We start from the raw sequence: 27,866 nt of genomic DNA, 5'->3' as shown, positions 1-27,866 counted from the left end.
CGACTGAAGACAATGCTGCTGATATGATCACCAAGACATTGCCGAGTTGCAAGTTTTTCCACTGTATGCAGTTGATAAAGCTGCATGAAGAAAGCTAGTTTGTTCCTTGACGTTGTAGAGTTAGGTCCAAGGTGGAGATTTGTGAGATATTGGATCGAACTCTAGTATTGTCGAAGGGTAGCTTCTTGGTTCGACAGTTCGACAGAGTTAAGCATGAAGTCGAAGGAGTGTTCACATGCTGGTGTCGAAGTGTGCATGCTGTAGTCGAAGATGGGTCTAGCATGCAGATGTCGAAGATGCTAGGGTTGTTAGCATGTTAAATTAGGTTTTAGTGTTTAAACCCTAATTTGTTAAGTTAGCTTGTTTATTAAGTTGGCTTGTGTAATGGGCCTTGCTGAAAAAGCCCATTAGTTAGTATGTTAGGTTTTATTATAAATAGCATACTAGTCTCTCATCATTGCTAAGCTGCAAATCCTAATTTAGGGTGAGAGAGGTTATTTGTTATTCTTGTAAACTTGTAATCTTGTTTTAAGAGAAAGTAAAAGAATAGCAGTTATAACCAATTCTTGTGTTCCTCTTCTTCCTTGTCCTTTATTCTTCCCTTGTATTATACTTTGTTCTTGGCATTGAATTCACAACATCTTTTTTTTATAAAATTATACATTGGGACAAAATGCGGTAATATTTTTAATTAATGGAAAGAATTAACTGTTGGTATATTATTTTTTTCAAAATTAAACCATGATAATTTTAAAGAGTAGTAAATGATTTTTTTCATATTTTTATAAAAATAGTTATTATGAACACTCTTTTGTCAACATTCTTTAAAAAAACTCACTTTATATGAGATGATATTTCAAGTGAAATCTCCCATTCTATATACATTCCATTTTTAATGTTTGAGGTTATTTTTCTAAAATTTTAGACTCTCTTCAACTTCAACAAATAAAAAAAATAATGAAAAAATAGTTTTCATAATAGAACTCTTATTGAAGGTACAACATTCATAGGTGTAGCATACTAAAATGTTAAATTTGTCTACCGTATTTAATATTTTAAATAATGATATATTAAAAAAATATATATTAACATTTATACACAAGTTTAATACATTTTAAATTAAAAATAATTGTTTTAGATAAATATATTAGTATTTATTTTATGAATTCGTGTAAGCAAAATCTTTTAAAACAAACAATGAATTTCACAAAATTAGAATAACACGAAAAGTAATACTATGTCATGTTTTTCTAACTTAACTTGTCATTATAAATTTAATTATAAGAATTGAGAAAAAATATTTGCAATGGTTAAAGGATATAAATAATGTAAAATACTTATTTTATCAGTATTAAAGAATAACACACGAAAAGTGTCATTTTATTTTATGAAACATTTTAAAATGATAAGAAGATAGTGAACACTATCTTGAAATTAAAAAAAATAAAGTTATGTTTGGAAGAGAGATTTAGGAGGAGATGAGCAAACTTATTTTTCTTTTTCTTTTTTTAAATTAAAATTATTTTAAAAGATTTTTATAAAATTAAGGATGTTTGAGTTGTTATATCCACTTTAGGCAATAGTAAAAAACGAAAAAGAAAATAAAAGCTAACCTACAACACAAACACAATTAAACTAGGGTGGACTCACTTTAGGGAAGAATCTCCAACAGAGTTGCTAGTTGTCGTGGCGCAAAAAATATCCAAGAGTATCGCACACTTGATATACAACAGAGTCTCCACCGAACTTTATTTATTTCAAAAGGAAAAGGAAAATATCGATAAAACTCTTAAACCATAAAAAAATGGTCATCACAACTAAATTAGGATTCGGAAGTCGGTTATGGAAGAGAGAGGTATTAGCATCTCTCACATCCTTGTACTCAACAGGACCTATTTAGTTAGTCTTGCGAAAGAAAGTTAGTTTATGTTTATTTGTGATCATCTAATTATTAGGAGAAAAGAGAAGAAAAAAAGATTTTTGGAATTTTTTATTATTGTGTCTGACGAGACTTTGGATCTTGCTCCTACGTATCTCCATGTGTGATGGAGAACTCAAAGCTACGTAGTTCTGAATAGTAAATGTGTGTGTATTTGTCGATTTTAGCGAAAGATTCTCAAGTCGAATTCTGACAGAAAATATTGTTGCCCAAAACATGGATAATTGAACATTTGCATCACTTCAAGAATGGATGACTTAATATAATAATATGGATCATCGCATATTTTTTTCGTCATCACATTCGAGCTGAAAATGTTTGATATTCACATGTGGAAGAATTGTTTACATCATCGTGGAATGGGCAGAGTTAATTTCATTTTATGAAAAAGTTTTGAATTGAAATGTCAAAAGGCAAAAGGTTTGAATGAGTTGAGATTGTTTTCATGTGGGAGACGAGCATCGAACCACAAGCTAAATACGACCAACAATTTGTGTACTCGAGAAGTTGAAAAGACAAATACGTCCAAATCACTCCTTTTTCATCTCAAAAGCTTTTTAGGAAATTTGTGAGGTGAATCAAGATTTGTTTGATTAATATATTTTGAATGGAATATAGACATCGGGCCACAAGTTAAGTACGACCAACAACCCATGTACTCGAGAATCAGAGAGAGACAAGTACTCGGGAATCAGATAAATTTGCGGCGGCTTTGAACCGCCACAATTTATAAAAAAAATTAAATTTTAAGTGTAGTCGCCAATGCAAGTGGCGACTTGCCTTAAGAAAAATATTTGCGGGGGTTTTAAACCGCCACAATTTATAAGTCGCCAATGCAAGTGGCGACAATGTGTTAAAATAGTGGGGGGAAATGGTCATTTATGTAATTAATTTGAAAGTTTGATTATATGCGTAATTTTTTTGAAAAACATAATTATTTAAAAAAATCACAATGTGTTATGTTAAAAAAACAAGTAGAGAAAGTTAAAAGGAATGCACAAACCCACTAAGTTTTTTCTACCATGGTTCTAGATATGGTATCAAAATTAAAAACAAACCAACATACAATCCAAATCAATGAAAAAACAATCAAGACCCTAAACCTCTACACATAAATTAAATGTCAAATAGAGATGCTTTCTGGCCATATATGATTACAAGTGAATGTGAGTCTAGGATGAGAGTTGGATACAATTTGAATGTAATTCATGTGAAATGTAATGTGTAATATTGGTTTTGTTGTGTAAATTGAGATGCAATTGTAAGTTTGAAATTGAAATTTGGTATGTATTTAAACTATTTTTTGTTTACTGCAAAAAAAAAAACGTGACTATTGTGGTCCCAAGGTGTATTAAAATGGCTTGGAAAATTATCTCAAAGTTTGGCTTCAAATTGACTTAATTTACACAACAAAATCAATTGCTCCAAAGATTATGGAAGTCATTTGGAAGCCGCCTCCGTGGGATTGGATTAAAATCAATTGTGATGGTGCCTCCCTTGGCAATCTAGGTCCCTCGGCTTGTGGAGGTATTGCTAGAGACTATGATGGTAGGTTCCTTGGAGCCTTTGCTAGTTTTATCGGTGATTCTAACTCTCTCATTGCCGAACTCACCGGAGCTATGTTAGCTATTGAGTTCGCCCATGAGAGGGGTTGGAGAAAGATTTGGCTGGAATCGGATTCTTTAGCAGTGGTGCGTGCTTTCTCTCCTCCTTTATGTGTTCCTTGGCAACTTCGCACAAGATGGATTTATTGTGTTAATATTACGGAAGGTATTTCTTTTTTGGTGTCTCATATTTTCCGCGAAGGAAACAGTTGTGCGGATTCTCTGGCTAATATAGGTCTAACTATTACTGATTACACTAATTATAGTAACATTCCTAGTTTTTTGCGAGCATATTTTGTAAAGAATAGGCTTGGTTTGCCTTTCTTTAGGTTCATCAATTCTTGAGAGGGTTTTGGTTTATGTCCCCCCTCCTTTTGTATCAGTTTTTTTATATGATATATAACCTTATTTTAAAAAAAATGGCTCACATGACTTCAACATGGCTTTAAAAACTTAGCTTGGAAGTAACTTGAAAAATGGCATAAAGAATGCTTCAGAATATGGTTTGAAAATTGTCTTGAAAAGGCTTGTAAAGTGAAGATCCAAAATGGCTCAAAGTATACTTAAATTTTAGCTTGAAAAAATGATTTTTGGCTCAATAAAATTCAACTTAAAAAACTTTAAATTGAATTAAAATTAAAACAAAAACAAAATCAATCTAAACAATGAATTTTTTAGATAAAAAATGATTAAAAAGAAAATTTGACCATGGAATTAACTTTGACTTAAAAAATGTTGAGTTTTGAAAATATGTTGAAATTGAATGATGCCTGAAAAAATTGGCTTAAAAGAATGAGAACCAAAAAATGGCATGATTGACTATTATTATTGACTTTTTAAAAAAAATGCAAGCATGTATCAAATGAATGCAATAAGAAAAGGGCAAAAATTGGATATAACACTTACCAAATGAATAAATTACATAACGGTAATTTTTATAATTTTAATGTAACTTTTTAACATTATGTATTATTTGGTCTTACAATAAAAATAAGTAGACAAATGAATCTAGTTTAGCTTTGAAACACATACATCTTACATTTTTCTTGTATTTATGATGGGATAGAGTAAATATCAAAAGAAAAATAAATTATTAAAAGTTGATTTATGATTACAAATTTCTAACTTTTACACAACAAGACAAATAAAATTGAATTATTTATGATTAATTATAAAATTGAACAACATAGAAAATTCTCAGTAATTATTTTTCAAAACATTGGATTTTCTCCTTATTTTTCCATCCATTCTAGTAAGGCTCATATGGTGCAATTTTTATTTTAAAGCACTAAAACAAACACAATATTAAATGAGGTGTACAACGGTGTTGTCAAACCCAAATTTTTGTTAGCGCAACAATCGGGGGAAGGTCGAGTCGGGAGCATTGTTATTTCTGGGACATTCCGCTTAAGCAACACACCTTTGTGGGAGACACACCACTTTCCACCTAAAACTTTAAGGTAATAGGTGAGTGAGTTCTCCCACTTATATATGTTCAATTCACCACATGCATTTCTAATGTGGGACTATTATCCACACTCAAACTTGTATTATTCTCAACACTCTCCCTCAAGTGTGAGTCTACAATCCTCCCCTTCCATGTGGAAACTCCTCTTCCACATACACTTATATCCGTTGACTCTTCAACTACATGTATCAGTTGATTCTCTTCAGCAACATGTATTCGTTGACTCTCTTCAACTACAAGTAAGTCGGTCCCTTTCTCGAACCAAAGGCTCATGATACCATTTGTTAGCGCAACAATCGGGGGAGGGTCGAGCTCAGGAGCATTATTAATTTCTGGGACATTCCGCTTGAGCAACAAACCTTTGTGGGAGACACACCACTTCTCCACCTAAAACCTTAAGGTAATAGATGATTGAGTTCTCCCACTTATATATGCTCAAGTCACCACATGCATTTCCAATGTGGGACTATTATCCACACTCACACTTTTATTATTCTCAACAATTTTTACTCCTAAGATCCCACATATTATATCATTTTCATTTTGACCAATATCACAACTTGGTAATCTCCTAACCCTCGTGTGTTTATTTTCATGTCTTCTTTATCAAGTTATCAAGCTTTTGTTATGGTTTATCAAAGAGTAATCAAGGTTTATTAATTTGAAGTCCATATGGTCATCATTATGTCTTGGATTACAAGGAAAAGTCAAAACTTAAAAGTTAGTGCAAGTTGTGTTAACTTAAAACTCAAGTATAGGACACGTTTAGCCCAAAATTTTCAATTTTTATGGGCACTTCTTTTTGCCAAATGTTCCTTTATATCCTCTACAATTTTCCTTTAGAGGTCAAACATCAATTCATGGTCTAAGTACCTCAAATGTTGAAGTTTACTTATGCACAAAACTAGGTCCATTACATGGTCGACCTAATGCCCAACCTAGTTTTTAGTGGTGAAACCCCAACTTCTAAAGCTTGCTATTTTCACACCACGAATCCAATTGAAATGGTTTTTTTCATTGTGTTCTACTCTATGAAAGGAACATTTGGCATAAATAAAATCAAGAAACACACAAGTAGATTTGATTTGGCTTTGAGTTGAACAGGATACCATTAACCATGTTTATACAGTGACCTATAATTTGCAAAATGGCTTGAAAATCAAAGGGGGCCACTTTGCACTTGTGAAAAATTATTTGTGATGTTGAAACACGTTTGGTACAACACAAAACAACTTGAAAGGGATCAAAACTCACGCATTTGGTGACATTTTCACATGGTTTTAGATCTAGAATTTTCCAATTGGGTTCAAACTATTGAAATTGCAATTGGCACGTACCATGACCTCATTCTCTTCCCTATAAATAGAGGAGTTATTTGCCTTCATTTCCAAGCTTGAACAGCCTCCAAAACTCTGCATAAATCTCTCACAAAACATTCAAAAACCAAAAGTTTGTATTCTTATTTTCTCTTGATTTTAATCTCAAATCTCTGCCCATAAAGCTTCATCGTCCTCATCTGAAGCTAACTAAAGCATTACAGAAGTTTAAAACCACTTGCAAAGCTCAACTCAATTCCACCATTTTTAGACCTTGAAAGCTTACTTGGTAAAGGTAGTTACGAGTTCCTATTTCATTCAGACAAGTTACCACTCTCTTCGTCATGGCTTCCTGATGCAAAGCACTCACTTAACTGGAATAGATTAATTGTTTTAGACATTTAATTTTTCTTTAAGTAAGCTAGGGTTCTTGTGTTTTTTGCAAAATCTCTTCACTCAGAACAAATAAATTTTTCATGAGTGAAGAGATATGAACGATGAAAGAATACGAAGCTTACACCATGAGTGTTTGAGCTTAAATTTCCATATCATGCAACCTGAAAAATTAAGTTGGTTGAAGGTTGAAGATAAACTTCGCGCGCAGTGGTGGGAGATGTTTGAAATCTATCGAATCACCATGTGACACGTAGCCTATCCGTTTCCATTTTAATTTTCTCTTTCTATTTTAGTTCCTTTTATTTTTCTCTTATTTCAAAAAAATAAAATAAAAATCACTCCCTTAACCATTTTAGCTCCATCTTTTTTCTATAATTTTCTAAAAATATTTTCTACATCATATTTTTTTTTAGAATTTAAAACTGATTTTAAATATTTTTTGTTATTTTTCCATTATTTTCTTTTTAACTCATTTTAGATAAATTATTTCTCCATCATTTTCAAGTATTTTGAGATCCAACTTTTGAGATCTTATTTCTCATAGTTTTTTTATTTTTTATAATTTCCTTGGTCATTTATTTGATCATTTGAAGTGTGTTTTGAAATTTCCATCTAATTTCCATGTTAATTCATTTAAAAAAATCTTTTAAAAACCTTTTAGTTTTTTCTTTTGATTTTAGTTGTTTGTTTGCTTCTGACTTTTGGTTAACTTGATCAATATTGGTTGATTGATGTTTCATCTTGTTCAATTGGCTTTAGATTGATGCTTGATGAACTTTCATCATTTCAAATATGCTATTAAGTGATCATTTGATTATTTTTTAGTAATTTGGATTGATGTTAAGTTTGTCTTAAAGGATCATGAAGATGTTTGGTTGAAGTAATGATCTCATCTCCTTTGCCTTAGTGCTTGATCAATTCTCCATTCTCTTCACTTCTTCTACATCTTTTTCTTTTGATTTTTGTTTTAACTTGTGCTACTTGTTTTAGGAGAATGATTTATTTCATTTCTCGAACAAGTATGATACATAAATTGTTATTGAACGGCCTCATAGATGTTAATTCTACATAAGTACATATACGATTGCTTAACATAGCGCTAAATTGTCCCGAATCAATTGATTTATCATTAATACTAACATTGACCATTAATTGTGCTAACTTTACTTTTATGCACTTTATCTTTTAATGCACCCTTACTTTTAAGTCATTTATCATTCTTTCCATTTGCATTTCATGTCATTTATTTGTCATTATGTTTATGTTTTTTTCCTTTTATTTTGTTTCTTTTTTTCTCATCAAAAAACCAAAACCATCTAAATATGGCAAAACCTTAAAAACTTAATAACTTTGTGTGGACTTAATGATACTATCCTATGCTTGGAGATTTTGGACTTTTGGACTTAGATCTAGATTTCTATCATATACTTGGAGTTTCATCTGACACAAGTTCATCTGATACCTTAAGCTTTATCTAATACACAAGTTCATCAGAGCCATTATTGGTTCATCTGATGCACATTGAGACACTTGAAACTTATCTGAAGCATTCTAGTTCATCTGATGCATGTGGATTGATCGGATACTTTGAATATATTTGATGCTTTAGTATTTTAATTTGCTTATGTACTTGGTTTATCTGATGATTTGCTTGTGGCTCAATCCAAGGGAAAAGAAAGGTTCATTTTGACTTATCGTCAAGTGCTCTCCTCTTGTGTGGTTAGATATTTCTTTGCTTATATTTTAGTTTATATTTTAGGATAGTCTCTTCATCTCTTCCCCATTCTTCAATTTTCAAAAATTCTCTTTTTATCAAAACCTTCTTCTTTTAAACTTCAGACTTTTCATAATAAAGATTCACTTTGTCAAGTGATCGTCAAATCTTTTTTTTAATAAATGCTAAAACACTTAAGCCTATTCAAACTCTTTCACAAACATAAAAAAGACAAACGTCATCAAACTTTATTTTTGTGCCTCTGTGCACTTTTCGTTTAAAACCCTTTTAGAAAGGAAGAACATTGGTCCATTTCTTGCAGTGATGCAAACCTTAAGCCCCTAAGAGTTGGGGTTGGAGTTGATGATATTTTCCATTTGAATGTGAGACATGCTTGTTTATTAAATCCAAGTAAAGCTCTCCATATCAAGATGATGTAAATACACACTCCCTCATACTTGTGGTTGGTATATGGTGTTTTTCACTCGAAGGCGACATAATGTCTTTTTCATTAAAATCAAACAAACAAACCTCTGTGGTTTCTTGTTGAGGAGAACTACAAATGCTCTGACTTTCCTATAGCACAGAAAGGGTATGTAGAGCACACAAAATAAACAGACAATTCTTTTCTCGTCTCTCTAATCTTTTGCAAACTTTAACTCTTTAGCCTAAAAATACTTATTTTCAAAAGGTTCCCGTGGAGTACCACAAATGTGAGGAGTGCTTGTTAGTTTCATGGTTTTGTGGTTGGAAACAATTTTTTTAAAACATGGTTCTTAACAAATGTTGAGCAAGATGTCGTAACATCTTGACTAATACTGATAAAACATAATGAAGCTTATATTGAAGCCAGGTGTTCTAACAGCTGTCATGACATTCTGAACCAGGACATTAGAACATGCTGTATAAAATCTTGATAGATTTGATTTGATTTTGTAATATTTCTTTCAAGATATATCTCAATAATATTCATAGGTCGAGAAGATTTAAATGTGGAACTTTAGAACCAAATCACATCAAAATTAAAGTTTCTAATATAGGTTGATTGAACAATTTAGGAAACTTAAATATTTGTTCCAATATTCAAAAAGAGGACTCTGCAAATTTGGTGTAGTCTTTAGTGTATGGATTAAGTAGAGATTATGGCAAAGGTTATGAAGTTCATGGACTTCCAAAAGACTATTTAAAGAGAATCCTAACCTAATGGAAAGGGATCAGAAGAATTTCAAATTAGGGGAAGTCTTAGGTCTGCTATTTTGAAAGTCTCTTGCGCTTCAAGTCTCTCACGTATCTTTTGATACAGTGTGGCAGACTATATGTTGCTTGATTTTTTGTCAAGTTATTTGTTCTCACTCAAAAGCCTTTAGGTAATGATTTGAGTTTTTGTGCTTGGAGCCGTGTCTGCAGACCTATCAAGCAAGGTGGTATGAATCTTATCAATATGGAGTATTGGAACCAAGTTGCAATGATGAGATGCTTATGGAATCTAAGCATGAAGATGGATAGTTTGTGGGTGAAATGGGTGCATGCTTATTATGTGAAGAATGCAACTGTCTGGACTACTAATGTTCCTGCCATTGCATCTTGGATCCTTAAGGATATTTTGGTGAGAAGGGAGGATGTCAACCAGCATTTGCAAATCTGGAATGATATGCTTAGTAAAGGAAAGTTCTCCATGAAGAAATTGTATGATCATCTGTTACAGGCAGAGGACAATGTGAATTGGAGTCACCTCATTCAGCATAATGTTGCTCGTCCTAGGGCTATTGTGTGTCTCTGGCTTGTGTGCCATAATAGGCTGGCTACGAAAGCAAGGCTGAAATGGCTTGGGCTTATGCAGGAGGATTGTTGTAGTCTGTGTAATGATCACATAGAGGACATCAATCATTTGTTCATCAATTGTAGAATCACTAAACACATATGGAATGAAGTGCTAAATTGGCTCGAGGTGAATCACAAATCGACTCAATGGCAAGAGGAGCTGAACTGGATCATTCAACATACCAAAGGAAAAGGATTATGTGCTAGTATTCTGAAAATTGCTATTGCTGAAACTGTGTATGGCATATGGATGTATCGTAACGAGAGAATCTTCGGTTCTTATACGAATGAAGACACTACCAAAGTTGTTCACAATATTATAGATGCCATAGTGTATAGAGGATGGCTTAAAGATAAGTATAGGAGAAAGATAGCTTTGCTCATGATGTAATAGTCTTCGAGTTGCTGAATATTTGTTAGCATCCTTGTACAGTTTCTTTGAAATAATATATATTCTTTTATTTCAAAAAAAAAGCTTTTAAGCAAGATCATGTATTGTTCTTAGTTAGGGTGCTTAACTAAGTTCTTTGATTAGAAAGTGTGATTTTTCTATTTGGGTTCCATTGGTCACAGGGTGTGTGACTGTTTTATCACTACGGTGATTGGAAGTGGGATGGCAATTTCTCATGTTTAGATGTTGACTTCTAGGCAGAAGTAGCGTTGGGTAGTGATTAGGCGATAAGTTATAAATTAGGGGTGTTTAGCTTTAAACTAATACTGGAGATAGTGAACTTCCTTCCTGGCTTGGTAGCCCTAAGATTAGGTGACGTTGCACTAAATGGGTTAACAATTTCTCTGTGTTATTTATCATTCTGCATTTGTTTTCTGCATATGTTTCTGGTTGGTAAATATGTGATCTGTCAGCAGATGATGTTAAGACATCTGCCCTGACATTGTTGTTTGAGTTAAGACATCAATCTCAACTTGTAAGTTGTGTTGGTTGTCACTCTGAATTATCTGCGTGCAAAAGTTACAGATGAATGTTATTATTCTGTATCAGGATCAGATGTCATAACATATGTCTTGATGTCATGTTCTGATGTTGGAACATCAGTATTAACATGTTGTAACTGCCACTGTACCAGAGAATTTTCAGTGCTAATATATTCCTCTTGCATAGGAAGATCCTTGTCATCTTAAAAGGGAAATACAAATGCTTCAATTTCACAAGAAGATCATTGTTTCCTTAAAAAGGTAATATAAATGATGGACTTCCACGAGAGAATTCTTGTCTCCTTAAAAAAAAGGTACTATGAACGATGGGTGTATTGAAAAAGGTCCTTGTCGGCCGAGGGAAAATATAAATATTGTTTCTGTAACACATCTCTCATACGAGCAACTCAACTTAAGTCTCGCCATAGTGACTCAACTAAATTCTCGCTTGAGGGACTCGACTAAAGTCTCGTCGAGGAACTCAATTTAAGTCACGCCCGAGGGACATAATTTAAATATCGCCTAAGTGCTTCATTTAGGGTTACATCTGAACGATTCCAAACGAAGAAAAATGAAACTTAATTATAAAGGATCCACAAGAAACAGTGTAAAGGCAAGAGATATGACATATCTTCGACAGCACCTCCATGATTGCCTATTTCCTAGATCGAACATCCATCTAATGGAAGCGACGCCCTTTCCTCGAATAAGTCACCTATTACCTTGACAACTCGCCCAAAGCGTGCGAATTGAGAGAATCTGATATTCTGGCTCAGAACTTCCCGTAAATACCCCAATCCTAAATCCTCAAGGGTAAGAGGGAGAATCTTATATATGCACAAATTCTAGATACACAAAGTTTCTCACTTTCTTACATGAGCTAACTTGAGACCTTACAACAAAATCTAAAACCTCGAACAATCCTTAATCGCTTTAAGAGTTATGTTTTATTTTAAAATATAATTTAAATATCTAAATTTTCAATAATCTCTTTCATCACACTTTTTCCTCTAACTACTTGAACACTTCTATTAAAAAAAATTAAAATTAAAATATAAAAGGATCTAAATTAATATCCATATTTTTAAGAATAATTTATTTAACTCTAAATCTAGCATGTCTTATTTAAAATTTAAAATAAAAATATAAAAGAATCTAATTTAATATCCATATTTTCAAGAATAATTTATTTAACTTTTAATCTAGCATGTCTTATTTAATTTAGAGTGTTTTGAAATGTGTGCTATTTGTTTTTATTTACAAAATACATATGTTACTACTAAGAACTAACAATAAAAAATAAATTTTAAACAACTAAAACCTTAATACAGTTTAGTACTTTTTAAGTTTTCTTCTTAATTCTTTCTATTGAAAAAATAGATTACTCATATGAATAAAAATAGAGTCTAAATAATATTGTTGATTTTTTTAGAATATAAAATATATGAACATGATACGTGTTGAGTTAAAGACATGTTTGCACCTGCACAATCGACACTTGGCCTTTACGTGGCATACTATGTGATCGAACTTGGGAACTTGCCCTCTGAATTTTCTTCTGTCTATTGTGTTCTTTCTTTCTTAAATATTCATTTCTATGTCTTGTTTTGTGGGGTATACCCTTAAGATAGTTACTAAATTTTCAGTAGATCTTTTGTTTTCTATATATATTTTTTAGGACACTCTTTGCTCACTATTCAGACTCTAGCTAGAGATCTCAATTTTCTTATCACCAGTTTCTTAAGTAAGTTTTAAGACTTTGGACATTGTTGCAATAAGAAGTTATTAGGAGCTAGCTTCCTAGCATTTCCAGGTACTTTTATTTCTCTATACTTTGTTATATGCTTCAAGATCTTGTGATCAATTTGTGTTCATTTGGGCTTTTAACTTTTTAGTTTTTAGCTAATGATACTTCTTTTTCGTTTAGTATTCGAATTATTTCGATAGATCAGATACATCAGTTATTCGACGAACGAACGATTTTCGATGGACGATGGACGATTTGAATAGGAAAATATTTGTTTATAATAGTTTGGCCACCAATTTACTTCCAAATGAGGCAATATTCTTTTCCTTCTTGGGACAAACACCCAACCTTTTCGATCCACCAAATATTCTTTACTTCTTAATTTCTTGTAGGTTTTTAACAGATCATCAGAAAAAAAAATCTTGTTTTTACAATGCATGTGAATAAAGAATTGTTTTTTTTTTTCTCTAGTATAAAATAAAACTCAAGTTATTATAAAAGGTAGTTGTAGGATTAAGTGCTTCTGATGTAATAGGTTAATAGTGTGTTTAGTGGAGTGGGTTTGATTTTGAAGATACTATTAAGTATAATTTTAATTCCATTTTTGAAAGAGACAAAAATAATTTAGGTAGAATTAATTTTTTTTTAAAATAAATTGATTTTATTTCTATGTTCAATTTATTTAAAATTATAAATTGAATATTTCTATTTTTTAATCTAGAATGGATTATTTGGTCAAAAAAATCTAGAATTGATTATTATTTTTAATTACTATATGTAGCTTTTGAATAAATTATTTGTTCATTTTATTAGTTCATTTGAAAAATTTATTTAATTTTCTTTTATGTTTACAATTAACTTTTCTATAAATAAATAAAAAATAGGTAACTTCGAGTTTATGTTGGTACCTAATTTGAAATTTTAATTTATTTTTAAATAAATTTATTTCATTAAGAGTGTATATTAGATCAAGCTTCGCCTAATCCATTTAAATTTTAATGGATTAGATTCATTCTTCAACCTACAAATTTATAATCAAATTTTATTCAAACCAAATATTTTATTTTAATTTACTTTAAAATAATTTTTTCTAATTTTAAAAATATTTGACACAGTTTAATATAATAACACTATTTTTTAAAGATAATATCAAATATAATTCATCCATATCTCATATCATATAATAACATTATCGAATTCAATATAACAACATTATCTAATTCCATAAAAAACATGTCATTTCTTTGAAATCTATTTCAATAAAATTTATAAAATTCATATTTTGAAAATAATAAAAAAAATCAAGGAATTTCAATTTTTTTTGACTTTGTTATGAATTTAAGAGGTATAATTAGAATTAAGGGCATCTTTTTGCATCCATAATAAGAGAGAAAAATGAATTGAGTGTGACATATATGTTCAACCCCACCTCACCAACCCTTAACTTATTCACCAAACTACTATATTGAAAATATCAAAATAATTCTACAAATTTAGAACTATTTATTAGGAATTCAACTTATTTTTAATTTAAGAAAGAATAATTAATTATCATAAAATAAATTAAAACTTACAATGTCAACAATATTTAATACCATTCAACAACTTCTCATCCTCTTAATGTATAATAAATCAAGAGTTGGAACATTAAAAGTCCTTATTCAAATACATGACAGAAGCAAAATGGCTGTATTATAGTATTATTGTCTTGAAGTTTTCCACTTTTTTGCATGTCGACAAAGGAATCTAACATTTGTTAAGGTTCTTTGTTGTTTTTCCTTTATAAAATCAAACAAGAAATAAAAAGCTTATGTTGACTTATTTGTCGTTTAACAATGTTTTTTCTTTGTTGTTATAATAAGTTTGCAATGCATTGTGTCATTGTATGCAGTGCTGAACACAAGACAGCAGAAGAAAATGATGGTAAGGGAGGGAGAGATGAATTGGCAACAAGGGGAGGTGGAATCGTTGCAGCGGGAGGAAGAAGCGATTAGAAACGATGTTAACAATGTCATGTCTTCGTCGCTCGGAAGACAGTCATCGTCGATATATTCGCTCACCTTGGACGAGTTTCAGCATAGTTTATGTGAGAGTGGGAAGAATTTCGGGTCGATGAATATGGATGAGTTTCTGAGTAGTATTTGGAATGCAGAAGAAAACCAACAACAAGGTGCTTCGAATAATAATAACAACTTGTCTGTGATTCAGAAGGGGATTAGTAAACAGGCGAGTCTTCCTCGCCAAAATTCGTTGTCGATTCCTGCACCTCTTTGCAGGAAGACTGTAGAACAGGTTTGGTCTGAGATACACAGAGAACAACAGCAACAGCAAAACCTCCATCACAGCAATGTTGCTCATAATACCGAGTCTACTCCTCGACAACCGACTTTTGGAGAGATGACATTGGAGGATTTCTTGGTGAAAGCAGGTGTGGTTAGGGAACAACAGTCTGCCATGCAGGTTCCAATAGTACCTCCTGCAGTATCATCTCACCGGCCGCAGCAGCATTACACTGCGATGTATCCGAATAACACAGCTACAATGGCTCAGGCTGCTCCTTTTGCTATTGGCGGAGGCGGTGGGAATGTGGTTGTGCCAACTTACCAAGCGGTGGCTCAGGGTGGTGGGGCAATCGGAGAGCCTTCGGGTTCAGGCTATGCTGCGACTGGTAAAAGAGATAATATAGGTACTGGATATCCAGCACCACCAGCCGTTTGTTACGGAGGGAGAGGAGTAGGCGGTTATGGAGTGCCAGTGGCACAAACTATGGGAATGGGCGGACCAGTTAGTCCGGTTTCGTCCGACGGGATTGGTAATGAAAATTCGGGTGGTCAATTTGGACTTGACATGAGTGGCTTAAGAGGAAGAAAGAGGATGGGTGATGGTCCTGTTGAAAGGGTAGTGGAGAGAAGGCAGAGGAGGATGATTAAGAATAGAGAGTCAGCAGCAAGATCTAGAGCCAGAAAACAGGTTCCTGAAATTTTAAGCACTTATTTTTTAAGCAATTATTTGATAGTATGAAATTACCTATCCACAAATGCATGAATTATTGTCAATTAGATTCCTTTGTGAAACTTTTTCTTTTCTTTGTTAACTTGTTAGGCATACACAGTTGAATTAGAAGCAGAACTGAACCAGTTAAGAGAAGAGAATTCTCAACTGAAACAAGCACTGGTACTGCCAAACATCATAAACACATTTGCAGAAATGTTGATAGTTATAGTTTTTCTTTAGTGATTCAATTATACTGACAAGGATCATGATTCTTTTCTTCAGGCCGAACTCGAGCTGAGAAGAAGACAGCAGGTATATGATAATCTAAACTACAAATTATCAACAGAAAGTTAGCTCTATTTCTGCAAATACTTAACTTGAAATTGTGTCTCAAATGCTATTTTGTGACTACCTGGTGCAGTGTTTAGAGGAAACAAACACGACGGTTCAAACCAAAGCTCAGAAAGCAAGAGAGAAACTGAGAGGCTTAAGAAGGAATACAAGTTGTCATCTGTGAAGAAGTCATCACATGTTGCATGAGTGCATCTTCTTGTGTAGTTTAACTGAGAAAAGTGCACATGATGCAGAACAAGAACCAAGAAGAAGAAGAGTACTTAAGTCAAAACCAGTTAAAATAAAAGAGACAGAAACATCTAATTTGGATGGTCATGTGAAGTTTGTTGTCATTGAACAAATTTTCAACTGTGTGCAAGGATTGAATCATCTAAATTTGGATGACTCTTTTCAACTGATATATAACTAGTTACTCAGATTTGTACAATATAGTAGTTAATGTTTGAAGTTAACTTCTTATGCGTGAGCTGTTATTTTTAAGTTGCAATATGTTACCAGCTGAAGTAACTCTAAGAGAAGAAGACCACCACAGGTGTCCGCTGTCTTATGTATTTGTCGGAAAATTCAAACAAATAATTTTTAAAGAAAAATGATTTTAAAATATTTTTTTTTTTTGCTTCTGACACTTTAATTCTTTGAATTGGTACCTGACATACTATAATATTCATGTATTGAAAAAAATTGTTTTTTTTTTAATACACCTTATACATTTCACTTCATACAATTTTTTAGGCAAATCTCTCATCCATTTAAGATGAGTGTAGTATTGAAGACATTAATTTTGATTATTATATTTTATTCTTTTAATAATAGATAGATAAATAAATGTTATATACTATAGCCATGGTTATTATATTTTGATCTAAATTATGATCTCACTCACTTCAATGATGATCTAGAATCGTCTTAAACAATTTTCAATTTTGGTTTGGCAGCGTCTATTTTTTCACGAATACACTTGTCATTCACTTGTCTATGAAAATGTGAAGAAATACTTCAAATATGCAATATTATTTATACTTCAAATATGCAATATTATTTTTTTTTAATTAGTATCTTACGATTTTTATCACGATCTTATGTTTTGTTTGAGTAGGATCTGTTAATCTTAATTACAATCTTATATTTTATGATCTTACCATCCCCTTCCGATCCTATGTAAAATTTTGATTTTGACAATATTGACTATTGCAGTGTTGATGTTTTTGACATAATGGGTTTTAGAGTGTTTGTGTATACCTGTAGTAATAATGTGAAGCTAAAGATAAATATAGAAAGAAAGGGAAATCTCTCCTTTACAAGTAACTTGTAACTTGCTTATCAAAAACCAAAAAAAGAAACTGTAACTCTACAACTGAACAATGCTTCTGCTACTTGAGAAAAAGGACACAAGAAAGTCATGTGACATGAAAGTACCTTCATGTTCTTCTTGGTGAATGAGATCAAACCGATACTTCGACAGCAACAATTGAGTGTAGCAGAACCTTACTACTCATACTCAAACTCAAACTTTACATGACTATATTTCTTTCCTAGTTGAACCATGAATTCAGAAAATCTAGCAAAAGTTTGACACTCTTCAATTGTTTTAACCTCAGCAACATAACCATAAACAACCAACTTTTCTAGATTTGGACATCCTTCCAAGAGTCCAGCCACCCAAACTGAGAAAAGATCACTGATCATAGTCCATCCAAGTTCCAACACAGTCACATTCATCAGAAAAGACAAACCCTGCAAGCCATAATGAAGCACTCCATCTTTCAAATCATAGCTCAAGGAAAGGTGAGTCAGTCTAGGAAAACAAACAGAAATGTTCTCTATATCAACAACCTCATCCTCGTCATCAAAAACAACGCCCCACAGCCTAAGATTATTCAACCTCGACGCTTTCGCGATCATCTGATAGAATTTCGGCCACATAATTGTGAAGTTACACACGTCAACAACCTCGAGATTCTCCGTACTATCCCCAATGTCAAGATGGATCACACTCGCATCATCAATCTTTAACACTTTCAGTTTCCCCTTACCATTCAATTCAAATACATCAAAGGTACAATCCTTAAGATGCAGTTTCTCGAGCGAACCCGCCTCCAGTATAAACTTATCGCAACCAAATGAATCAACATAGATATCCTTCAAAGAAGAGCTACTAAGCTCTAAGGAAGACTGTGAATCCGACATACTGATATCCGGATCAACTACAGAAAAAGTTTCAAGCTTCGGACAAGCAGAAACCAGAAGACTCAAATCCAACGCCGATACAGTAACAAAACTCAACGACAACGAAACCAAACACGGAAACTTATGATACCGTTCAACGCGCGAGATAGAATTCCGAGCCAACGACAAAACCTCCAACCTCTGCCTGCTGCATTTCTCAATTATATTGAAATTAAAAGATGCCCTCACATTATAACGCAGCTCGCGCAACGAATCCCTTGTATACATAAGCCAAGCAATGACAGGAGTCACAGCAAACTCATGCTCATCATCCATTAAAATAGTTAAACACTGTAACCCTTTGGTTTGAAAAAGTGTACAAGTGATGACCATTTGCAAATGACCAGAGCAAATTTCACTATATAGAGGGCAATCAGATGTGTTGAATGAAAGAGTGTGGAGGTGATTGTGCCAAGCTTCACTCCATTTTTTGCAAGTTAGGGATGCAATCACAATATCCCTAGCAGAACCGATACAGGATAATATGATACCAATCACTTCAACAGGTAGATTCTCCATAGAATAACAATTGCTTCAATCAAAAACAGTATAATTTACCAAAACCTAACAAGCACAAAATCAAAAAAGAAAATTGAAGAGAAAGGTTTAAAGAGGGAAAAGATTAAACGAAAGAGAGAATTTAGAAGGTACTTACTTTACTTGGTGAGTGAAAAGGGTCGTCGGAAAAATTGAAAACCGATCAAACAGAACGTAGTTCTTTCCCTAGACGAAAGAAAGATTGAAGCAAGGTTTTCAAACCAGAGTGTGCAAGTCACGTGTTATATAGGTGTACTATATTTTTAAGAATAAGAAGAAATCAAGGAAATATCTTTACAAATTATTGTAAAATTTATTTCTCTCGTAATATGTGGGATATGATTTTTTATTTTTTTTGACAAAATAAAAATTACTTTCCTCAGTCTTAAATTATTTTTAACATTTTCAGATATATTAAAAAATGTAGTAAATGAATAAGAAAATTAGTCAATTTATTAAAAATTGTTTTTATTGACATATTAAAAAGATATAGTAAATGAGTTAGAAAATAGTAAATCTATTAAACTATTTTTTTTAACGATAAATTAGGATTATTAATTAAGCATCTTATAGGTAATCACATAAGGTGCCGAAGTTCCAATATACTATACTAGTACGTATATTGAATTTTTTTTTTGAATAACCAATTTTTTAAAAAAAATTTCAGAAATAACCAACTTTTCAAAAAAATTCCCCAAATGTCCATTTTTTGCTAAAAAATACACGTTGTCGCCAGGGGGGGTGGCGACAACACTGGGCTTTAAGAGCATTCGCCAGGCCCACTGGCGCCCATGTGCAGTTTTTAGGTGTTGTCGCCACCCCCCCTGGCGACAACACCCCCCCTTATTTTTTTTTTCTTTTTTTTTTTTGTAATTTTTTTTCTTTAACATTAATTTCTCTTAATTTTTTTCAGTATTTTTTTTTAATAACTACAATGTTTTAATAATTTTTTGTTAGCTATTTTTTTAGTTTTTTTTTTAACAACAATTTTTCAATAATTTTTTTATATTGTTTTTTTTATCTATCTTGTTAAAATTATTTTTGGAATATAAATGTTAATTAACTTATTTATAATTTAGTGTCTGAACATGGTTAATAATATATATTTTATTGGTCAATGAAGTAGTGGAAGTAGTTAATGAATTATAAGTAAAATAATTAATTAATAACTTATATTTTTGTGGTTAATATAGTCGTGAAGTTGGTTAGTAAAACAATGTTATATTTATATTATAAAATAAATTTTAAGATTAAATATTTTTTTAAAAAAATAATATTATTTTAAAAAATATTAAATACATTAAAATATAAGTTGGACATTCGTTAAAATAATTATATATTAAGATACAATAACGATACATTGACGATAGAAATACATTAAAATTAAAGACATTTCAAAAAACATTAACGATACAAATACATTATAATTAAAAACATTACAAAATACATTGAAGATACAAATAAAAATCTTATTGCGCGCCACGTGGACCATGGTACGATCCACATTGAGGTTGCCGAATGGGTCGTGTAGACGGGTCACGAGTTGGTAATGCCCCCCTATTTCCGCGACGACGCCCCCCTCTATTTGGTTCGTCTTGTGCCATAGTCGACGGTCCCTGAATGAAACCTGGGTCTTCAACATCTTGACCTATAGAATTCCCTCCATAGGATAGGCGGGTGCCCGCGGCGCTGTCGAAGTTGTGTCTAGGCGGGTTAAAATTTCTCCTAGTGGGTGCGGCCTGGAAGTTTTGGAAGTTGGTGGTGGATCCGGTTTGGTTAAAATACAATGGTTGTGGCGGTGTGTTGAAGTCAAATTGTTGGCTGGGGTACTGTGATGTGTGTTGGTCGAATGTGGTGTATTGCGGGTATTCTTCTTCTATGCCCATGTCGGGGGTCATTGGTGGTGATCTTGAAGAGCCCCCCGCATGGAATTCCTGGAAATGTGATCTAGAAGAGCTCCCTGCATGGAATTCTTGATTTTGTGGTTGAGTTTGGGATGAAAAAAACGGGTGGAGTTGTTGGGAATGTTGTTGGTAAAAAGGTGTTTGTGGTTGCATTGGTTGTTGGTGGTAACTTTGTTGTTGTTGTTGTTGGTGTTGTTGTGGGTAATGTTGTTGTGGGTAATGTTGTTGTTGGTAATTTGGTGGTGGTTGTTGTTGTTGTTGGTAATTTGGTGGCGGTGGTTGTTGTTGTTGTTGGTGGTAATTTGGTGGTGGTTGTTGTTGTCCTCCAAAATATGGAGGTTGTGCTCGCGGGTCAGCTAAATAGAAAGGGGCAGACACAATCATTTCAGGATTTGTGACGGTCCTGTACCAGTTTACATACTCAACAGTTAGCTTCATTTCTCCCGGCGCCACAGGAAATTCTAGAACCGTTTTTGATCGACGAGCCCATATTTTACGCTGCTCTATGGCAAAGGACTTGTAATTTTGTACGTACCACTGTTCGCTAACCTTCGCAAGATGCCAACGTCCCAAACAGTCAGGCTCAGGTGGGTCAGGGATACCTTGATGCATGCCGAATTGGAGCTTCACACGGTCACTCGGGTGCATCTCCACAGTGGTGAACCGTATGATGGGTGATTTTGCTGTCCAAATAGCCGCCTCGTCAAGGTCAGGTACGTGGTCCAATTCCAAGTAAGGACGCCAAATAAACTGCAAAGCAAATAATATTAATTTCAGAATATAGAAGATAGTTATTTTTAAAAATATATTTAGAAAATGGACATTTTTAGAGGTATTACTTCTTGGGGTCCTAGTCGATCTAATAGCTGGCGGTAGAAAATGATTTTGGAATCAGGCGTTTTGGACCAATCCATTCCGAGTGCATTGGACCTAAACACATTAAAAGATATAAATCAATATAGTTACAAATAATAATAGAATAAAAGGCAATAATTAAAATAAGATCCAAAAGTTACCTTGAAGCGTAAGGGAAGGCGTAACTGTTTGGATTTGCAGGGGCCAATATCGGCATCCTCCACCATGCCCATGCTTGTAGCAAGAATGCACATCCACTAAATGTACAACTATCCTTTTTTGCACATTTGCATAAGGAACTATATAGGTATGCCAACACAGTCGAACCCCAACTATATGTCTTTATTGCATCAATGTCCCCAAGTAAACACAAGTACATAAAATTAACACTATTTCCCGTGCCTTCGGGAAATAGAAACCTACCAAACAACAACATAATATACATCCTAGTTTTCCGCAGTATAGTTTCTTCGTCAGAAAACTGATCCAATTGAAGCCCAACATAAGCTTCCTGAAGGCCAGCAAGCTTTATACCTTGGCCCCTACCCCTTTGTTGCCCCTCACCCTCTATTAAATCCACACCCAACAATTCGACGCATAGGGCGTTTGGTTGTTGGACATTTCCATACACTGCCTTTCCATTTGTTTTGAGACCCAACAACATGTACACGTCCTCTAGAGTGACGGTACATTCACCCATTGGAAGGTGAAAAGTATGAGTCTCAGGCCTCCAACACTCACACAATGCTAATATAAACTTCATATCAACTGAGGTATGTGTTAAGTTCATTACCTCACCAAATCCCGCACGTTTAACGTAGTCCACAATCAAAGGGTCAGGAGCAATCATCTTACCAGCACGGGTCCTAAATCTCGTGACATCCTATAAAAAAAACACCTCCCATAAGTATTTGAAATTAGTAAATTTAAGTAAAAAAAATTAAGTGTTTACTCAAACTTACATAAGTGGCAATGTTTGCAATGGTGCCTCGATGCTCTTGACCCATAGTTAGGAGAGACATGTTTGTTGATGACGAAACACAAAGTTGCTCTGATGATAAGTTGCTCTGATGAAAGTATAAGAGGTGATGAAGAAAATGAACAAGTTTGGGAACATATTTATAGCCAAAATGCATAGGTTATTACGAGATTCCCTGCAGTGTCTTGTCCCGTCAAGTCTGTGGTGGGGACGAGATTCCTTGCAGTGTCTTGTCCCGTCATGTCTGTGGTGGGGACGAGATTCCCTGCAGTGTCTTGTCCCGTCATGTCTGTGGTGGGGACGAGATTCCCTGCATTGTCTTGTCCCGTCATGTCTGTGGTGGGGACGAGATTCCCTGCAGTGTCTTGTCTTGTCATGTCTGTGGTGGGGACGAGATTCCCTGCAGTGTCTTGTCTTGTCATGTCTGTGGTGGGGGGACTAGATTGCTATAGAGGCATGCATTCTTGTCATGCTAAATTATGTTAAACCATTGCATGCGAAACCTACCTGTAACTGCCATTGTTAGTGCTACGTATTTTCGGATGGCAACTTTGTTCGCCACACGAGGTAAGAGGTGGAATTCAGTGTTACAAACACAACAGGTATATAGCGATGTCTGCATGAAATATATACAACAGGAATCTGCCAAGGGTAACACTCATCGGGTGACCGAGTTCGACCGTCATGGCCACACCTTCAGTGTAAAGGAAACAATTGACCACAACCAGGGACTTCCACGACAATAAGATTGAAAAATATTATTGAAAATTAAGAGGAAATAATGAAAAAAATTAAGTGGAAATAATGAAAATAAGATTGAAAAATATTGAAAATTACATTAATATTGAAAAAAAAATTAAGAGGAAATAATGAAAAAAATTAAGAGGAAATAATGAAAAAAATTACATTAATATTGAAAATTACATTAATATTGAAAAAAATTACATTAATATTGAAAAAAATTACATTAATATTGAAAATTACATTAATATTGAAAAAAATAATTATTTAAAAAATCCATGTTGAAATAATATTTGCAAAATATAACATAAAAAAAATTTAGAATACATTATGTTAAAGAAAAAATAATTACAAAAAAAAAAGAAAAAAAAAATAAAGGGGGGGTGTTGTCGCCAGGGGGGGTGGCGACAACACCTAAAAAATACACATGGGCGCCAGACCCACTGGCGACTGCTCTTAAAGCCCAGTGTTGTCGCCACCCCCCCTGGCGACAACGTGTATTTTTTAGCAAAAAATGGACATTTGGGGAAATATTTTGAAAAGTTTGTTATTTCTGAAATTTTTTTTAAAAAATTGGATATTCAAAAAAAAAATTCACGTATATTCATGCGAGATATGGTTAAAATTTATTTAAATAAATAAAATATTTTATAATTAACTATAATTTATAAATAAAGTTTTAATTTCAAATTTACAAATAATTTAAATAAATAAAATACTTTACATCCTAAAAAGAATAGATAAAAACAAAATTTTTACTATTTATTGTCTGGTATATTCAAATTCTTATTTTATCATCGGTATCATATTAAAAAATTTATAATTTTTTATTTATTTATTGTCAAGGATTATATCAATGCAACTTCTAACTCAATAAAAATATGTTAAATAATATATATTGAGTTATTTTTTAATTTAAGTTACTAATAAAAAATAGTTTATCTCATCAACAAATTATTCTTTTAAATAAAAATGATTTACACATTAATTATAAATTAATTTCATAAATCTTACTTATTCATCAAAATTTTAATATATAAAACTAATTTTTTTAACATTTAATATAATTGATATATCAGTAACAATTATTTGATTCGTCTTATTAATTTAAACATTCAACATATCCTCAATTTTTCAAACGAAATCAATTGAAAATATTTTATTTGATTAAAACGAATATTTCTTTTCTATCATTACTTCTAAAATTTATTACTTTTAAAATTCAACATATTCTCAAATATTTGGTTATAAAATCATATATAATAATGATTTAAATAAAAAAATTTAAAAGAATATTTTACAAACAAAATCAATAATATTTTAGAGGCACGGAAAATAATGACATAAATGTATACTCGTGCGAGGCACGGGTTAACATTTCTTTAAGTAAAAAAAAAAATTAGAACTATTTATGTCTTTATTATTAGTAATATACATACAAAAATTTCTTCAAATAATAAAGTATTTATTGTTAATAGATATTAATAGATATATTTGTATTACTTAAAGATTTAATATATTATTTGTATTACTTGAAAATAGTAATGGAATTGAGAATTTGACTTGCTAAAGAACTCATTTCTCTTTATTATATTTAATTGATACTATGAGATACTATGAGGTACCTATGATTTTTATATTGTTTTTTTACAAAATAAATAATAAAATAGAGATGGAAATAAATGTTCTTAAAATAATTTTGATAAGAAACAATAAATATATTTTATTAATCATTAAATAATAAAATGGATATGAAAAATAATGTGCTTCAACTGTTTTTTATAAAAAAACAATGTACACGTTTTGATAATCATATATTCGCTTAATATATAGTCAACTTTGAATTTACTAATTGAATATGACATACCATATTAGTAAATTTATAAATAAAAAATACATTGAAAAATATATTTATAGAGATGAAATACAAAACGGTTATATTTAAAAAAACAAAAATATATTTAATTCTATAATTAAATATGATTAAACCTTAAATTTAAAATTTAAAATAAAAAATATTTAATATAGTTGATCAAAATTAATTGAATAATTTAATATTATTGTTAATTTACATGAAAATTAAAATACCTTCTAATTGATAAAAATAAGTTTCAAATATAAATAATTGAATTCAATCATTTATAATGAAGTTAACTACTAAAAAAATTATTGAACCATCAACTGCCTTTTTTTTCTTTTATTTATGGAAAACCAATGATTTGGTTAATGCATTGAAATGGTTTGTTTTGTTGTTTATTTTGAAACCAAGGAAGAAAATAGAAAATAAAATAGTACACGTCAAATATGTATTTAAATTGATGGCCAAACTTGTGACAATGTGTTGTCAACATTTAATCGGACAAATATAAGATTTATAAAAACACCAAACAAATATAATATATTAAAATATTAATATAAAAGATTTTTATAATTTCTAAAATAAATACAAATATTTTGAAATTGAAATACGAGAGAAAGAGTGTTTATATTCTTTGAAAAATCTTTAATTCATTTTTAGAATATAAAATTAAAAAAATATATGAAAAAGTATTTGAGAGAGATAACCCTAAACATAACCCTAGGCAGTCCAAAGGAGACAGAACGACACTGCTGCCAGTTCCCTATGCCGACTAATGATTTTTTATTTATTTATTGCCATTGTTTTATTATTTCTTTTATCAAAATTCATTAAAATAAAAGTAAAACACCTTCTCTCTCATAAACTGATTCATCTTTCAATCTCTGTTTATTCTAAGAGAAAACCTCTTCTCTCTCTGTTCAACGCTCACGAGACCTTACACCTCTTCCTCTCTCAAAATAAACATCAAGCATAAACCAGCATCAATAAACCCTCCTCCCCATGAACCCAAAACACATATTTCAATATTGTCAGGGACGATTACATGTTACAGGAAACTCAAATCAAATGGAAACACAAATCAAAAGTAGCAAAAAGTTACAACAGAAAAATGAATATGGTACTTTCTCTTCTTATGCGTTTTGCTTTTGTTTTTGGGCTCAATATTGATGAAGTGGTAATATGCTCAGTGGATGATGATACCATGATATTATCTTGTTATAACGCCGTTGTTGCTATTGAATATAACATGATGAATTGATAACATGCGCAGTGAATTGGGATACTATGATGTTATGTGATTGTGATGTTGTGTTACTATTATTTATTGAAACTTGATGAAGTGATAATATGTGTGGTAATATGTGATAAACTGGTGATGTTTAATTAATCAATCTGTAATTATTCTATGGTAAATTGGAATGACTTGAATTGTATAATATCTCGGGATAAAGTCGTGTTGAGATAAGTCATAGTTCAGAAGAACGCCTAAGACTTATCCAGATTCCGACGGAAATCGGGTTCATATAATTGAACCATATTGGCTATGTTGGTACCGCATGCATTGTGTCGTGATGGGTGAAATCACTTTGCATACACCATTGAAATATGAATTGCGCATTGAGAATGTGCGGAATGTTGTTATGTGAATTAATTGTGTATGTGAAGGTTGTGTGTTTTGTATTACATAATTGTTATCATGATGGTTGAGTTGTGTGATTGGTGTATGTATTACGCGATAATTATTGATATGTGTGAGATGTGGAATGTATGACTTTGCATGATGATCTTGCTATATACTTATTATTATACATTCTTTTATATTGTTGAGATATCTCACCCATTCTGTTTGAATGTTGCCTCCATATGGGTAACATGCGGATAATCAGGAATAGTTCGCCATCGAAGTAGCTTGGAAGATGTTGCTCTTCCTTTTTGCGTATGTCGAGTCGGTGTCATGCTCTGATACGTAACACTTGGGGGTGAATGCTTAGTTTATTTTGATGTTGTCTTGAATGATTTGTTTGGAGCCTTATGAACTCCCTATCAATTGAATAAATATTAATTGTTTGTTGGATGCTAATGGTTTTAATATCGATTTTAATTATTCCGTTGCGTAATAAAAGTGATATTGAGGAATTATAAAGTTTGTTTTGAATAATCTGAAACTGTGTTATGTATCTATAAATAATTGAGCATGTTTAATATATTTGAAAGTGTGATATCCTAATTGTATGTTTATTATTTTGAAAAATTTACTCTGATTTTATATTAATAAACGTCTGGGAAATTAGGGTGTCACACTATACATTTAGGAAGGAACCTGAAATTTACTAAAAATGATAAAAATAGGATGAGAGTAAAATGTAAGGCAGGTTGTTTATGGCAGGCATACTGTGCAAATATAAAAGGTGAAGAGACTTGGAAATTGAGGACAATAGTGGATAAGCATACATGTGATAGGGATTATAAGATTAGGT

At 32.1% G+C, this 27,866-nt stretch overlaps 3 protein-coding genes across 3 annotated transcripts; 2 read left to right on the top strand and 1 right to left on the bottom strand.

Moving 5' to 3' along the window:
* Positions 1 to 9,878: 9,878 nt before the first annotated feature.
* Positions 9,879 to 10,649, top strand: LOC131615223 (uncharacterized). The gene has a single exon (XM_058886699.1). The coding sequence runs from the start codon at positions 9,879 to 9,881 to the stop codon at positions 10,647 to 10,649; it is 771 nt and encodes a 256-aa protein (XP_058742682.1).
* Positions 10,650 to 12,811: 2,162 nt separating this feature from the next.
* Positions 12,812 to 16,745, top strand: LOC131610975 (protein ABSCISIC ACID-INSENSITIVE 5). Its single transcript, XM_058883083.1, has 5 exons — positions 12,812 to 13,004; positions 14,830 to 15,908; positions 16,041 to 16,112; positions 16,215 to 16,244; positions 16,354 to 16,745. The coding sequence occupies exons 2-5, from the start codon at positions 14,856 to 14,858 to the stop codon at positions 16,447 to 16,449; spliced, it is 1,251 nt and encodes a 416-aa protein (XP_058739066.1). The 5' UTR covers positions 12,812 to 13,004; positions 14,830 to 14,855; the 3' UTR covers positions 16,450 to 16,745.
* Positions 16,746 to 17,580: 835 nt separating this feature from the next.
* LOC131610974 (F-box/LRR-repeat protein At1g67190-like) lies at positions 17,581 to 19,275 on the bottom strand. Its single transcript, XM_058883082.1, has 2 exons — positions 19,168 to 19,275; positions 17,581 to 19,076 (listed from the first exon to the last, which is right to left on the bottom strand). The coding sequence occupies exon 2, from the start codon at positions 19,029 to 19,031 to the stop codon at positions 17,775 to 17,777; it is 1,257 nt and encodes a 418-aa protein (XP_058739065.1). The 5' UTR covers positions 19,032 to 19,076; positions 19,168 to 19,275; the 3' UTR covers positions 17,581 to 17,774.
* Between the last annotated feature and the right edge of the window lie 8,591 nt (positions 19,276 to 27,866).

The sequence above is a fragment of the Vicia villosa genome, linkage group LG6 (assembly GCF_029867415.1).
Source record: "Vicia villosa cultivar HV-30 ecotype Madison, WI linkage group LG6, Vvil1.0, whole genome shotgun sequence".
Classification (NCBI taxonomy): domain Eukaryota; kingdom Viridiplantae; phylum Streptophyta; class Magnoliopsida; order Fabales; family Fabaceae; genus Vicia; species Vicia villosa.
Note: the sequence above shows the minus strand (reverse complement) of the source record. Positions and strands in the feature narration are given on the sequence as shown.

What these genes read in the sequence shown, in the direction of transcription:
- LOC131615223 (XM_058886699.1), top strand. Translation starts at nt 9,879, where the DNA reads ATGGAGTATTGGAACCAAGTTGCAATGATGAGATGCTTATGGAATCTA.
- LOC131610975 (XM_058883083.1), top strand. Translation starts at nt 14,856, where the DNA reads ATGATGGTAAGGGAGGGAGAGATGAATTGGCAACAAGGGGAGGTGGAA. An exon ending in CTCAACTGAAACAAGCACTG is followed by an intron (nt 16,113 to 16,214) that starts GTACTGCCAAAC and finishes TCTTTTCTTCAG; the next exon opens with GCCGAACTCGAGCTGAGAAG. An exon ending in AGCTGAGAAGAAGACAGCAG is followed by an intron (nt 16,245 to 16,353) that starts GTATATGATAAT and finishes TACCTGGTGCAG; the next exon opens with TGTTTAGAGGAAACAAACAC.
- LOC131610974 (XM_058883082.1), bottom strand. Translation starts at nt 19,031, where the DNA reads ATGGAGAATCTACCTGTTGAAGTGATTGGTATCATATTATCCTGTATC.